The sequence below is a fragment of the Callospermophilus lateralis genome, chromosome 5 (assembly GCF_048772815.1).
Source record: "Callospermophilus lateralis isolate mCalLat2 chromosome 5, mCalLat2.hap1, whole genome shotgun sequence".
NCBI lineage: Eukaryota > Metazoa > Chordata > Mammalia > Rodentia > Sciuridae > Callospermophilus > Callospermophilus lateralis.
The window spans coordinates 35,480,466-35,496,035 of NC_135309.1; the positions used below are offsets into that span (position 1 = coordinate 35,480,466).

The window sequence follows — 15,570 nt, forward strand, 5'->3', positions numbered from 1 at the left end:
GCTTTTTACATTTTTAAAACACTTTTCTGTATTTTCTTCAGTGTACATATGTTATTTTGCATAAAAGAAACTGAAAGTTTTTTATGAAAAAAAATTAATGCACATTCTTCATGTATGTATTTAGAATGACTTTGCAGAAAAAGAAACTCTGAAACAGAGACAGATAGATGAGATAAGGGATAAGAAGATTGGACTGGGAAGAATAATTGAGCTAAAATCAGAAATCCTAAGTAAGAAGCAAAATGAGCTGAAAAATGTGAAGTACGAATTACAGCAGTTGGAAGGATCATCAGACAGGATTCTTGAACTGGACCAGGAGCTCAAAAAAGCTGTAAGATATTTAAGTAATCTAATAATCTCAATGTACAAGACATTTAGAATCTTGTTTTCTGAGGCATTTTATCTAATCTTTGTTTAAGATTATGGCACGTTAATGAAAATGTCAGCCTTTGCTGACATGTAAAACTTATCTGAATATTTTCATCACTCAGCTGTTTGGTTCTGGAACCAGGTAGGTTGAAAATTAGAATCACCTAGGGAGTTTGTTAAAGATACCTGAGTTATTTTTTTTTAATTTTTTTTATTATTTTTTAAAATTTGAATTAGTTATACATGATAGTAGAATGCATTTTGACACATTGTATACAAATGGAGCACAACTCCTCCTTCCTCTGGCTGTACTTGGTGCAAGTCATAAGGGTAGTGTAATCATATATGTATTTAGGGTAATGTCTGTCTTATTCCACCATCCTTCCTGTCCTCACACCCGCTCCCCTCCCCTCACTCCCTTCTGCACAATTCAAAGTTCCTTCATTCTCCATCCCTCCCCCCATTATGAATAAGTCTTTGCTTATCAGAAAGAACATTTGTCCTTTGGTTTTTTGGGTTTGGCTTATTTGCTTAGCATGATATTCTCCAGCTTCATCTATTTATCTGCAGATGTCATAATTGCATTCTTCTTTAAGGCTGATATCTGTGTTCTTAAAGCTTAAAACCTTCCAAATCAATGTAATTTTGAGAGTGAAGCATGGAAATGCATGTTCCAAACAACAGGACTGATTGTTATGAACATCTTGGTCAAAAACCACGTATCTAAGTAAAAAAGCAAGTAAAATATTTTTCTTCTAGTTTCCATTGCAATTTTATATGACCTTTACCTTTTTTTTCACTTTTTTTTTCTGTGATGAAAACTTTCTAAGAGCCATTCTAAGAATTTCCAAGTATTCTTCCTTGCTTCTAACCTACCCCCTTCTTTTATATTTATCACCAAAGTCAGCATCCTAAAGATTCCAAATTCTTTTTTGATAATTTAAACATTATTTTTCTTCTTAACTCACCATCATAGCATATATTTTTATTATTTTGGCACATATCACAGCATTCTCTTCTTGGGGTAAGGAATGACCAGTCAGGGTCTACATCACACTATTTTTGTAGTTTCTACATGCCAAATGATATTTACATGGGACTTAATTGTTGACTGAAGAGTTATTAATCTAAATATTTAGACATATTTCTCCTAATTTTGCTCTAATTCTCATTTTCCCTTTATCTTTGACTCTTCTAGGTTTATTTACTAATTCTTTACCATTCATAACCTAATAAGGTAATTCTAATAAGATTTTCCCTAAGGCATATATAGCCAGATTTTTTTTTTTTCCTCTTGTTGGATACTAGCAAACAGTAATACTTTGGCTGTTCTTTTTTTTTTTTTTTTTTTTTTTTGTACTGGGGATTGAACTCAGGGATATTTGACCACTTAGCCACATTCCCAGCCCTATTTTGTATTTTATTTAGAGACAGGGTCTCACTGAGTTATTTAGTGCCTCGCTTTTGCTGAGGCTAGCTTTGAACTTGTGATCCTTCTGCATCAGCCTCCCAAGCTGCTGGAATTACAGGTGTGCGCCACAGCACCCGGCCTATTCTGAGGAGTAATTTTCTATACACTTTGTCATTATATTAATTCTATACAAAATGTATAAACTTGAGCATTTGTTTGAATTATTGCTTAGGAACGTGAACTAAGCAAGGCTGAGAAAAATTGCAATGTAGAGACCCTAAAAACAGAAGTAATAAACCTTCAAAATGAGAAAGTAGACCTAGACAGGACCTTGCGTAAACTGGACCAGGAGATGGAGCAGTTAAATCATCATACAACAACCCGCACCCAGATGGAGATGCTGACCAAGGACAAAGTATGATTTTTTTTTTTTCTGTTCTCACTATACTGTCTGGTATTTAAAATGGCTTATTTTGCATTCATAATTGATAGACTATAAAGTGTTGATTTGGTGTTGGCATTCTATTTAGAGGATAAGTGAACTTAATACTCTGTAAAGTGAACTTTTAAGCTTAAAAGTTGTTTTTATTTATTTATTTTTAAACAGGCTCTTGCTATGTTACCTAGGTGGGCTGCAAACTCCTAGGCTCAAGTGATTCTTCTTGCCATGGCTTCATGAGCAGCTAGGAATATAGGCATGCATCACTATGCCCAGCAAAATTTTATTTTTAATTACAAAAAGTTAATAATACAGAAGTACATAACTAAACATATATATATTATTAACTTTTAACACACTAAAGTTTTTAATTTTTATTTTAGACTTGTTACTCTTCTCTTATGGCTTAGCAAGACCATACCCAATCTAAGACTTCAAGAAATTTTATATTTCCTTTTTGCATTATTGTAGTTTTATTTTTTTTAAGTCAGTCTTATTTTGTTCTTGATATTAAGTGGAAATATAGACTTGATTTTTAAAAGTTTTTGTTTTTTACCTATAGGCTGACAAAGATGAACAAATCAGAAAAATAAAATCTAGGCACAGTGAAGAACTAACTTCATTGTTGGGATATTTTCCCAACAAAAAGCAGCTCGAAGACTGGCTTCATAGTAAATCAAAAGAAATTAATCAGACTAGGGACAGACTTGCCAAATTGAAGTAAGTTTTTGGAACATTACCATTATAAAGAAATGTCTTTTCATGCTTTTATTTTTAATTGTTTGAAAAATAATTTATTGTTATGAAATGGTATTATGTCATATTAATTGACCTTATTTTTGTAAGTTAAGTAAAATAGCAGTGGGTGGTGGTTTGGGCCTCTGGTCTCTTGAAAATTTGTAGGTCTAACTACAAATTTTAGATTAAAATTCTAAAATTCTCTTGGGATGGGGTTGTGTCTCAGTGGTAGAGCGCTTGCCTAGCATGTGTGAGGCCCTGGGTTTGATCCTCAGTATCACATAAAGATAAATAAATAAAGGTATTGTATCCATCTACAACTAAAACATATATATATATATATATATATATATATATATATATATATATATATATATATATATATATATTTTAAAGGCAAGAGCACAAGAACCAAGATTTAATAAAGTTACTAATTAAAAAAATTGTTTTGAATTCTCTGTTCATTTCTGTAAATAAGCCATTATAAAAGTGATAGTTTTTCTTGGATCTTATCTTAGCTGGTGGTTGGATAAGAAGGTGAAACATTTCACATAAATTTTTGTTGGGTTACAATTACGTTTCCTGGGAAACACCAGCATTTAAAACTTGGTCAGTAGAGGAAGAGGAGCAAGGGAAGAAAATAGGGCTATGCCCAGAGATCCAGGGTGGGAGCCAAGCAGGAATGGTATCTGGTGTGCCATGGGGAGATAATCCTCCAAGGAGAGGGCAACAGTGTTTGATGCTTCTTATAAATAGATGAAGAATGCACTTGGCACTTAGATCATCGGTGGCTTTGATGGGAAGTGCTTAGTGGAGCCTAAGATGGTGAAAGTATCATCTATATTATTTTTTCCACATTTTTACTATGACTCACAAGGATGTTATGATGAAGTGTGTGTACACACGTTTATCTAAAGCAAATTCTCAAAATAATACTTCTACATACTATTTATTACGTTCTTTTCTGTTTCATTTTTAAGAATATGCTGACTACAGTGCATTAAATTGATTATATGACTGCTGGTACATTATAACCTGTAAGTTGAAAAAAACAATATGTGTGAGCCTTGATTGGCCATGATTTAAGAATTGATGTAGAAGTAAATTATACTAGTAAGCAAAATGTCTTTTTAAAAACTTTTTTAGTTGTTGATGGACTTTTATTTTATTCATTTATTTATATGTGGTACTGAGAATCGAACCCAGTGCCTCACACATGCTAGGTAAGTGCTCTACCACTGAGCTACAATTCCAGTCCTAGTGAGCAAATCTTCGATGAATGAAAGGTAATAAGCAATTGAGAATAGGTAGATGATCACAACAAAGAAGAGACAAAGGAAAGGCTTTCATAGGAGATTAGAAAAGTAATATTTTAAAGAGACCCAAGGGAACCAGGAGATGCTTTCTTTTCCTTATTCCTTCCAGTAGGCAAAGTATCTTCAGCCTGCTGAGGCTCTTAACCTGGGATCTAAGACCATGACCCCTACTTCCCCAAATCAGGCAGAATTATGCCTATGTACATTTTTATGGGAGCAGATAATGACCAGGATTGGCAAATGAGTCTGTGTACTAGGGGGAGCATTAAAACAGAAATGAATTGTTGCCATGACTAGTATTTGGGATAGGGATGGAACACAGTGTAGAGCATGTGCTTACATGTGCTTTAGTCCCTAGCACCTAATAAATTAGATAGATTGGTTGGTAGGTAGGTAGGTACATAGATAAATAAATAAAAGGAAGGAAGATATTTTGGAAAAGTATTTGATTATACCAAACCCTTATAATGATTTATTGGCAGAATTTGTCTTCTGCCTTATGAAATTTTTCTCATGTTTATAATCCACATTTATTTTTATTTTAGCAAGGAGCTAGCTTCAGCAGAGCAAAACAAAAATCATATAAATAATGAGCTGAGAAGAAAGGAGGAACAGTTGTCCAGTTATGAAGACAAGCTGTTTGATATTTGTGGTAGCCAGGATTTTGAAAGTGATTTAGACAAGCTTAAAGAGGAAATTGAAAAATCCTCAAAACAGAGAGGTAAGTTATCTATTTTATATTATTAAGGCATTTTGACACTTCTTTAATTTTATATGAATTTTTATTCATATTTAACTATTAAGAATGGGAAATTTTAAAATCTTGTTATGGAGTCAAATGGCTTCAACTTAAGTAAGGCTCTATAGCTTACTGTCTGACTTTGGTCAAGTTACCTTCCTGAGTTTCAGATTGATCATCTATAAAATAAAGACACAACTACCTACCATCTAGAGTATTAAAGAGAAATAAGTGATATTATAAATGTAAAACCCTGAGAATAGTGCCTGGCACTATAGCTATCGCTCAATAAATGTTATTCTTTTTGTATATTTCAAAAAAAGCTTGTACGTGTGTAATGTGTTATAGAGTAAGAGGAACAATCATACATTTATAGAAGAAGGTGGATATTTTTCTCACTAGAAATGTATTTATTTTCTTAAAATAGCCATGCTGGCTGGAGCCACAGCAGTTTACTCCCAATTCATTACTCAGCTAACAGATGAAAACCAGTCATGTTGCCCCGTCTGTCAGAGAGTTTTTCATACAGAGGCTGAATTACAAGAAGTTATCAGTGATTTGCAGTCTAAGCTGAGGCTTGCTCCAGATAAACTCAAGTCAACGGAATCAGAGCTGAAGAAAAAAGAAAGGCGGCGTGATGAAATGCTGGGGCTTGTGCCCATGAGGTGAGAATAGGGTTAATCCTTATTGTATGTGTAGCATCTGCTCTGTAAGGCCTGGCATATGGTAGGTGCTTGGTAAGGATGTGTTGAAAAATTAGAAATCAAAGTCAGGATTCTGAGCCAGTCATACCTTACCTTGTGTTTTTCATATGATAGAAGAACCAATGATTTTGTTTAAAGTTAAGCTTGTTTTTAAAACTAGTCAAGAGAATAGATGTAGTCTTTACATTTGTGTGTGGGGGGTGTGTGGGTGTGGGTGGTATGTGTTAATTCCTGAGACATGATTTGAAGTTCTGAAAAATTCTCCCAAAAATCAAATTTTAAACAATGTTTTAAAAAAGGATGAATCATAGAATGTTTCTGTTATTGTTTTCCTATACTTGCACAAGAAATTAATTAATTAATTTTTCTCTTTCCACATTTTATTTATTGGTACGTTGTAGTTGTACATATGATGGATTTTTTTGTTGTTGTTGTTACATACACACAATATAATTTGGCCATTGTCACTCTTCAGTACTTCCCCCTCCCTTTCCTCCTTCTACCTGCTCTGGTCCCTTTCCTCTGCTGATCTACTTTTGATTTTCATGAGATGCTCCTGCCACCTTTCTTTTTCTTTTTCCTCTCTAACTTCCACATTTGAGAGAAAACATATGACCCTTGACCTTCTGAGTTTGGCTTATTTTGCTTAACATAATGGACTCAAGTTCCATTCATTTTCCTGCAAATGGCGTAATGTCAATTTTTTTTTTTATGGCTCAGTGAAGCTCCATTATGTATATATACCACGTTTTATTTATTCATTCATCTGTTGAAGAGCACCTAGGCTGGTTCCATAGTTTGGCTGTTGTTAATTAAGCTGCTGTAAGCATGTATCACTGTAGTATGATGAATTTAATTCTTTAGTATAAATATTAAGGCGTGGTATAGCTGGGTTATATGGTGATTCCATGCCTAGACTTTTGAGGAATCTTCATATTGCTAATTTACAATCCTACCAACAGTTGCACAAGAAATTTAGATGATGTTTTTTTTTTTAATATTTATTTTTTAGTTGTAGTTGGACACAATACAATTTATATTTATTTCACCCATCCATCTTTATGTGGTGCTGAGGATCGAACCCAGGATCCCTCTTGCAAGGCGAGTGCTCTACCGCTGAGCCACAACCCCAGCCCATAGATGATGGTTTTTGTTGTTGTTATTTTGTTTGGTTTGGTTTGATATTAAGGATTGACATCTGGGTGTTCTACCACTGCTCTACATCCTTGGCCCTTTAAATTTATTTTTCATTTTTTGAAACAGGGATTCACTAAGTTTCTAGGACTGGCCTTGAAATTTCGATCCTCCTGCTTTAGCCTCCTAAATCTTGGGATAACAGGGATGTACCACCACACCTGGCTAAATGATATTGTCTTTTTATAAATCAAATCAGATAATATATAATGATTGCCCTGATATCTCCCAGATCATAGAGTATAAGCCTGATCACAGAGACTAGTAAGACATGACCCACAAGGAACTAATGGTCTAATTAAAAAGAGGCAAGCTCTCAATATTAGATAAAAAGCTGGGCTTAATAATGTGCTTAAAAATGAACAAGTTTAGATGATCCAACATGGCGGCGGCCGCGGAGAGCTCAAGTCTCTGACTTCTTCAGCTGCGCGGGCTTAGGGAGTCGTAAACTGTCTAAATGCTGTTTGCTCAGGATCACTAGGCAATGCTGAGCTGACGCGGATCTGGGGCGAACAGTCTGGGCCTCTCAGAACACACACCAAGCCTGGATCTGATGCATTCAAGCTCCGATTCGCCTGCTTCTCGCAGCCATACTGCTGTGACTCAGCACTAACGATCCCGCTGAAACAACTGCTCGTCCCTTCTGAACTGCGGAGGTAAAAGCCAACCGAGCCTTCATAGGCAGTGGCCATAGGATTGAAACGGGGCTTGGGAGAGAGACAGTCAGGACTCACCCGTTGCATTGGTCACCCGGCAAAAGGAACGAACTGTCACCATTTCCATGGGATACCACCATGGCAGAGAACTGACGTCACCAAAACGAGGCGAGGAGATAACTTCATTGAAACCAGCGGCGACAGCATTAAATAAACAGTAACTCAGCAGTCAAACAGAACAAGAAGTAACATGAGCAGCATGAAAAAGCACAGAAGAAAAGGAGTACAAACAATGTAGGACAGCCTAAATATTCAGGAAGACCTAGAGTCATCAGAAAAATGGTCATATAAAGAACTCAAAGAATACCTTAGACAGATGGAATGGAACCTTAAAGAGGATACAAGACAGCAAATTCAAACAGTGAAAGAACTCACTGAAAATGAATTACATAAACAGATAAAAGAAGAAGTTAAGCATCTTTATCAGGAGACAGAGATTATAAAAAAAACTCAAACAATAATTCTAGAAATGTAGGAAACTATAAACGAAATTAAAAACTCAAATGAGAGTATCACTAACAGAGTGGAGCAAGTAGAAGCCAGAACATCAGATAATGAAGACAAAATATATCATCTTGAAAAGAGTCTAGCCAACTCAGAAAGGCTGGTAAAAAATCATGAGAAAAGCATCCAAGAAATATGGGATAACATAAAAAAACCAAACTTACGAGTCATTAGGATAGAGGAAGGTATAGAGATTCAAACCAAGGGAATGAGTAACCTACTGAATGAAATAATTACAGAAAACTTTCCAGAAATAAAAAAGGAAACGGATATACAAATTGTAGATGCATACAGGACACCGAGCACACAAAATCACAGTAGACCAACACCAAGACACATTGTTATGAAGATATCCAATATACAGAATAAAGAGAAAATATTAAAAGCTACAAGAGAAAGGAGGCAGATTACATTCAGGGGTAAACCAATAAGGTTAACAACGGATTTTTCATCACAGATGCTGAAAGCGAGAAGATCCTGGAACAACGTATTTCAAACACTGAAAGACAATGGATGCCAACCAAGAATTCTGTATCCAGCAAAATTAAGCTTCAGGTACGACAACGAAATAAAAATCTTTCATGGTAAACAAAAGCTAAAAGAATTTGCAGCCAGAAAACCAGCATTGCAAAGCATCTTGAGCAAAACACTACACGAGGAAGAAATGAAAAACAATAACCAAAACCATCAGTGGGAAGTGCCTCGGTAAAGACAGAGGGCGGGGGGAAAGCTAATCATGGAGAAACAAACTAAGTTAAAAAAAAAAAAGATAAATAATCAAACATGGCTGGAAGTACAAAACATATATCAATAGTAACTCTAAACGTTAATGGCTTAAACTCTCCAATAAAGCGACATAGGCTGGTAACATGAATTAAAAAAACAAATCAAACATTATGCTGCCTCCAGGAGACACATCTGATTGGAAAAGACATTCACAGGCTGAAGGTGAAAGGTTGGGAAAAAATATACCACGCACACGGTCCTCATAAGCAGGCAGGGGTGGCCATCCTCATATGGAATAAAATTGAATTTAAGACTAAGTTAATCAAAAGGGATAAGGAAGAACATTATATACTGTTAAAAGGAACCATTCACCAACAAGACATAACAATTATCAATAATTATGCACCAAATAATGGTGCTGTGACGTTTATAAAACAAATTCTCCTCAAGTTCAAGAATCAAATAGACCACAACACAATAATTATGGGTGACTTCAACACACCTCTCTCACCATTGGACAGATCCTCCAAACAAAAGTTGAATAAAGAAACTATAGAACTCAATATCACAATCAATAGAAATAGAAGAAGCAATCAAAAGACTACCAACCAAGAAAAGCCCAGGACCGGATGGGTATACAGCGGAGTTTTACAAAACCTTTAAAGAAGAATTAATACCAATATTTTTCAAGTTATTTCAGGAAATAGAAAAAGAGGGAGCTCTTCCAAATTCATTCTATGAGGCCAACATCACCCTGATTCCGAAACCAGACAAAGACACCTCAAAGAAAGAAAACTACAGACCAATATCTCTGATAAACCTAAATGCAAAAATCCTCAATAAAATTCTGGCAAATCGGATACACATAAAAAAAATTGTGCACCATGATCAAGTAGGATTCATCCCTGGGATGCAAGGATGGTTCAATATACGGAAATTAATAAATGTTATTCACCACATCAATAGACTTAAAGATAAGAACCATATGATCATCTCGATAGACGCAGAAAAAGCATTCGACAAAGTATAGCAGCGCTTTATGTTAAAAACATTAGAAAAACTAGGGATAACAGGAACTTACCTCGACATTATAAAAGCTATCTATGCTAAGCCTCAGGTTAGCATCATTCTGAATGGAGAAAAATTGAAGGCATTCCCTCTAAAATCTGGAACAAGACAGGGATGCCCTCTATCACCACTTCTCTTCAATATAGTTCTCGAAACACTGGCCATAGCAATTAGACAGACAAAAGAAATTAAAGGAATAAAAATAGGAAAAGAAGAACTTAAATTATCACTATTTGCGGATGACATGATTCTATACCTAGAAGACCCAAAAGGGTCTACAAATAAACTACTGGAACTAATAAATGAATTCGGCAAAGAGGCAGGACACGCATAAATCAAAGGCATTTCTGTACATCAGGGACAATACTTCTGAAAGGGGAATGAGGAAAAACACTCCATTCACAATATCCTCAACAAAAACAAAATACTTGGGAATCAACCTAACAAAAGAGGTGAAAGATTTATACGATAAAAACTACAGAACCCTAAAAAGAGAAGTAGAAGAAGATCTTAGAAGATGGAAAAATATACCCTGTTCATGGATAGGCAGAACTAACATCATCAAAATGGTGATATCACCAAAAGTTCTCTATAGGTTTAGTGCAATGCTAATCAAAATCCCAACGGCATTTCTTGTAGAAATAGATAAAGCAATCATGAAATTCATATGGAAAAATAAAAGACCCAGAATAGCAAAAGCAATTCTAAGCAGGAAGTGTGAATCAGGCGGTATAGCGATACCAGATTTCAAACTATATTACAGAGCAATAGTAACAAAAACAGCATGGTACTGATACCAAAACAGGCGGGTGGATCAATGGTTCAGAATAGAGGACACAGAGACTAATCCACAAAGTTACAACTATCTTATATTTGATAAAGGGGCTAAAAGCATGCAATGGAGGAAGGATAGCATCTTCAACAAATGGTGTTGGGAAAACTGGAAATCCATATGCAACAAAATGAAACTGAATCCCCTCCTCTCACCATGCACAAAAGTTAACTCAAAGTGGATCAAGGAGTTTGATATCAAATCAGAGACTCTGCGTCTGATAGAAGAAAAAGTTGGCTCTGATCTACATATTGTGGGCTCGGACTCCAAATTCCTTAATAGGACGCCCATAGCACAAGAGTTAATGACAAGAATCAACAAATGGGAGTTACTTAAACTGAAAAGTTTTTTCTCAGCATTAGAAACAATAAGAGAGGTAAATAGGGAACCTACATCATGGAAACAAATTTTTACTCCCCACACTTCAGATAGAGCCCTAATATCCAGAGTATACAAAGAACTCAAAAAACTAGACAGTAAGATAACAAATAACCCAATCAACAAATGGGCCAAGGACCTGAACAGACACTTCTCAGAGGAGGACATACAATCAATCAACAAGTACATGAAAAAATGCTCACCATCTCTAGCAGTCAGAGAAATGCAAATCAAAACCACCTTAAGATATCATCTCACTCCAGTAAGATTGGCAGCCATTATGAAGTCAAACAACAACAAGTGCTGGCGAGGATGTGGGGAAAAGGGTACTCTTGTACATTGCTGGTGGGACTGCAAACTGGTACGGCCAATCTGGAAAGCAGTATGGAGATTCCTGGGAAAGCTGGGAATGGAACCACCATTTGACCCAGTTATTGCCCTTCTCGGACTATTCCCTGAAGACCTTAAAAGAGCGTACTACAGGGATACTGCCACATCAATGTTCATAGCAGCGCAATTCACAATTGCTAGACTGTGGAACCAACCCAGATGCCCTTCAATAGATGAATGGATAAAAAAAATGTGGCATTTATACACCATGGAGTATTACGCAGCACTAAAAAATGACAAAATCATGGAATTTGCAGGGAAATGAATGCACTAGAGCAGATTATGCTTAGTGAAGCTAGCCAAACCCTAAAAAACAAATACCAAATCTCTTCTTTGATATAATGAGAGCAACTAAGAACAGAGCAGGGAGGAAGAGCAGGAAGAAAAGATTAACATTAAACAGAGACATGAGGTGGAAGGGAAAGGGAGAGAAAAGGGAAATTGCATGGAAATGGAGGGAGACCCTCATTGTTATACAAAATTACATATATGAGGTTGTGAGGGGAATGGGAAAATAAACAAGGAGAGAAATGAATTACAGTAGATGGGGTAGAGAGAGAAGATGGGAGGGGAGGGGACGGGGGATAGTAGAGGATAGGAAAGGCAGCAGAATACAACAGTAACTAATAAGGCATTATGTAAAAATGTGGATGTGTAACCGATGTGATTCTGCAATCTGTATTTGGGGTAAAAATGGGAGTTCATAACCCACTTGAATCTAATGTATGAAATATGATATGTCAAGAGCTTTGTAATGTTTTGAACAACCAATAAAAAATAAAATAAAATAAAAATGAACAAGTTTAAAAGAGAGAAGTCAGTGGATACAGAATGAGAAAAATTATTTTGAGAATGAGATAGGAAGGAGAATATGAAGAGTAGAGAATTTGGTATGACTTAGTTAAAAGGAGAAAAGGGAAATCATAACCATGTATGCATAGGAAGAGCAGTAGGACCTACGCTGCAACTGAAATGTTATTTGATGTTTGGGAAATTATTTGTAGCAATTGATTCTCATAAGTTGGGAAGATAGGGCTACATTATATTCAGGCCTAGTTATAACATTGTTTCATAAGTTATAAAGAATTATCTTCAGGGATTTAATAAAACATATATTTTAGGGAAGTTGAGTGGCTCGGGATAAAAAAATGTCTGGAAGCAGAAAGCTAGGAGACTATACTGTCTAGGAAAATCAAGGAGAATTTCAGGAAAAAAGAGGAGGAGAGGTCTAAGAAGATGTGTTTTGTGGCAGCCAGCTGTTAAAGGTGGTCCCCAATGGACTCTGCTTTCTGGTTTTCATGTGTCCTCTCCTCTCATGATGTTGCAGGTTTAATCTGTGTAACCAGTAAAATGAGACAGAAGTAATAGCATATCCCTTCCAAGATTAAGTTACCTAAGGTGTTATGGCTCCTGTTACCCCACCCTTTTCTGGGAGAAGGTAGTGACCATGTTGAGAGGAGAGGCCCATATGGCAAGAACCTACAGCCTTTGAACAAGTAAGTTTGGAAGCAGATTTTTGTAGCATTTAGTCCTTAGACGACTGCATCCTTGGCAGACAGCTTGACTATACTTTATGAAAGATCCTGTGTCAGAAGCATATTTCCTTATCCCATAGCTGTGAGAAATAATAAGTGTTTTTGTTTTATGCTGCTAAGTTTGGGGTTATTTTATTATGCAATAATAGGTAACTAGTATAAGCATCAGTTCAGTGATGCCACAGAAAAAATTTGATAAGGAGGTAGAGCAATAGTTCAAGACCCTTCTCAGAGTAAGGTACCTGTCTTATTCATTGTTTTGTCTGCACAATTCCTCATATGTTATAACTTTGATAACTGATAAGTGAAGAACTGTAGGATCTGCTCCACTTATTTATTGCTGCATAACAAACATCCTCAAAACTTAGAGCCTCACAGCAATTATTTTTTTAATGATTTTTCATGATTTTTGTGAAGTGCCCAGGCTCAGCTGAGTGGTTCTCACTTGGGGTCTTTCAGGTGGCTGCAGTCAGAGACTGGCTATACTCATCTCAAGGCTCAACAAGGCTGGACATTCAAGACAGTTCATTCCTGGCAGCAGTGATGCTGAGTCCTGGCTGATGGCTATGAGCTCAGCTGGAGCTGTCAAACAGGATGCCTTCACGTGGCCTCCACATTGTGTCATTGAACTTTGGCAGCACAGTGGCTGGGCTACCAAAGGAAGTTTTCCAAGTGCAGGTATTCCAAGAGACAGGAAATAAAAGCTGCAAGTCTCAAGGTCTGGGCCCAAAACCAACACAATGACAACTGCTGCCATTTTCTGTTGGTCAGGGTAACCAAAGAGCCTGGCAAGATTAAATCATAGGAGATACTCTTCCTCTCAATGGGAAGAGAGTCAAAGAATTTGTGACTGACTTTAATCTACCTAGTAACCTTAGATCTATAGCAGCACCTTGTGCCATTCTGGTCACCACACATTAAGAGAAGAAGCTGAAGCTGGGATTGTAGCTCAGTGGTAGAGCACTTGAGTAGCATGTGTGAGGCACTGAGTTCACTTCTCACCACCTATATAAATAAATAAATGTTCGTTGAGAGCGTAAAAAAAAAGAACCTGAAGTAAGAAAAGTTCCAGAAGAAACACTAAAAAGAGACCAAGGTGTTACAGGGCTTCTAAAGTGAAAACATGGTGAAACCATTTTTATTAAAAGTACTAAAACATGAAAGCCAAAAGAGCAAGCTAATGATTAATCCTAGATTGTTTTTCTCCAGTGGGATGCCATCCTGGAGAATAATGAGATTATCTATGAGAGAGGGCTTTCTCTCTCCAAGGAAATAACATTATGAAAGATCTGGGCCTTAATTTTCCCCATATAAAGTGAGGGGGTTGACTTAGATGACCATTAAGTTTTTTTTCCAGCTCTGGTTGTATAGGATACTACTATTATATGCCTCCTGGGTCAGCATCATTTTTGAGATTGATTTGTCATTGTCACTTAGAGAGTTATTTATTGGTGAAATAGCATATAAAGTGAGGATGATTATTGATGTTGAAGTAATGAAATAACAAGAAAGGTTATATTTATCAGATACCATTTGTCAATCAGTACATACTTAATAGATACTCTTCTGGGACACTGGTAATGCAGCAGTAGACAAAGTAGACAAAGTCCCTGCCCTCATGGAGTTTATATGCTAGGAGGGAAAAGACAGTAAACAAATAAGTAAATATACAGTGTACTGGTGATGATCAGTGCCATGGAGAAAAGAACAGTAGGATAAGGGAATACCAAGTGGCTAAAGGGTGATGGGAAGGAAGTTGCTGATGAAGGTAGCATTCGAGTGGATACTTCAGAGAACTGAGGGAGCCAGGTACACATTTGCCCAGAGCAAGAACATTTCAAGCAGCATAAAATCTCTGCAGCATGCTTGACCTGACGGCCAAAGAAAAAGTAGTGAAAGATGAGCTTAGAAGGAGTAGTAGGAGACCAAATTATGCTTCTCTTCTTTGGGGAAAATAATATTTTCATTTAAAGCCCTACACTTAATTTGAGACTGCCATTGTGAATGAAATCTTAGCCGAAAATACATCTGTTTATCATTTTATCTAGTAGTGACTCAGGTTCATTTATTATAGAACCTCCTTTAAATAAAAACTCATCTAACATTTTCCATTGCTCCCAAAGTTTTTTCCCCCGCTTTATTATCATACTTTTGTGGGCCCTTTTATGTACAATGCCTTTAGAACTGTCAAAAATAGGTGAATTGGGGCTGGGGATGTGGCTCAGGCGCTCGCCTGGCATGCATGCGGCCCGGGTTCGAACCTCAGCACCACATACAAACAAAGATGTTGTGTCCACCGATAACTAAAAAATAAATATTAAAAAAAAAAATAAATAGGTGAATTGAGTTTCTGGGGAAAAAGAAAAAGAAAACCCAAAATAAGTTTTAAATGTCTTACCATAAAAAATAATAGGCAAGGAGATAGATATGATAAATTGATTTAATCATTCTACCTTGTATGCCTATATGAAAACATTGCATACCTCATAACTATGTGTATTAATTATTTGT

At 36.3% G+C, this 15,570-nt stretch overlaps 1 protein-coding gene across 1 annotated transcript in view; it reads left to right on the forward strand.

Annotated features, from left to right (window-relative positions):
- The window catches only part of Rad50 (RAD50 double strand break repair protein), a 103,294-nt gene that overhangs the window by 22,478 nt on the left and 65,246 nt on the right, over window positions 1–15,570 (forward strand). Inside the window, exons 9-13 of the mRNA XM_076856448.2 lie at window positions 125–331; window positions 2,013–2,195; window positions 2,782–2,939; window positions 4,819–4,994; window positions 5,440–5,677. Of these exons, the coding sequence (XP_076712563.2) occupies window positions 125–331; window positions 2,013–2,195; window positions 2,782–2,939; window positions 4,819–4,994; window positions 5,440–5,677 (962 nt within the window). The remainder of the gene's footprint in view (window positions 1–124; window positions 332–2,012; window positions 2,196–2,781; window positions 2,940–4,818; window positions 4,995–5,439; window positions 5,678–15,570) is intronic.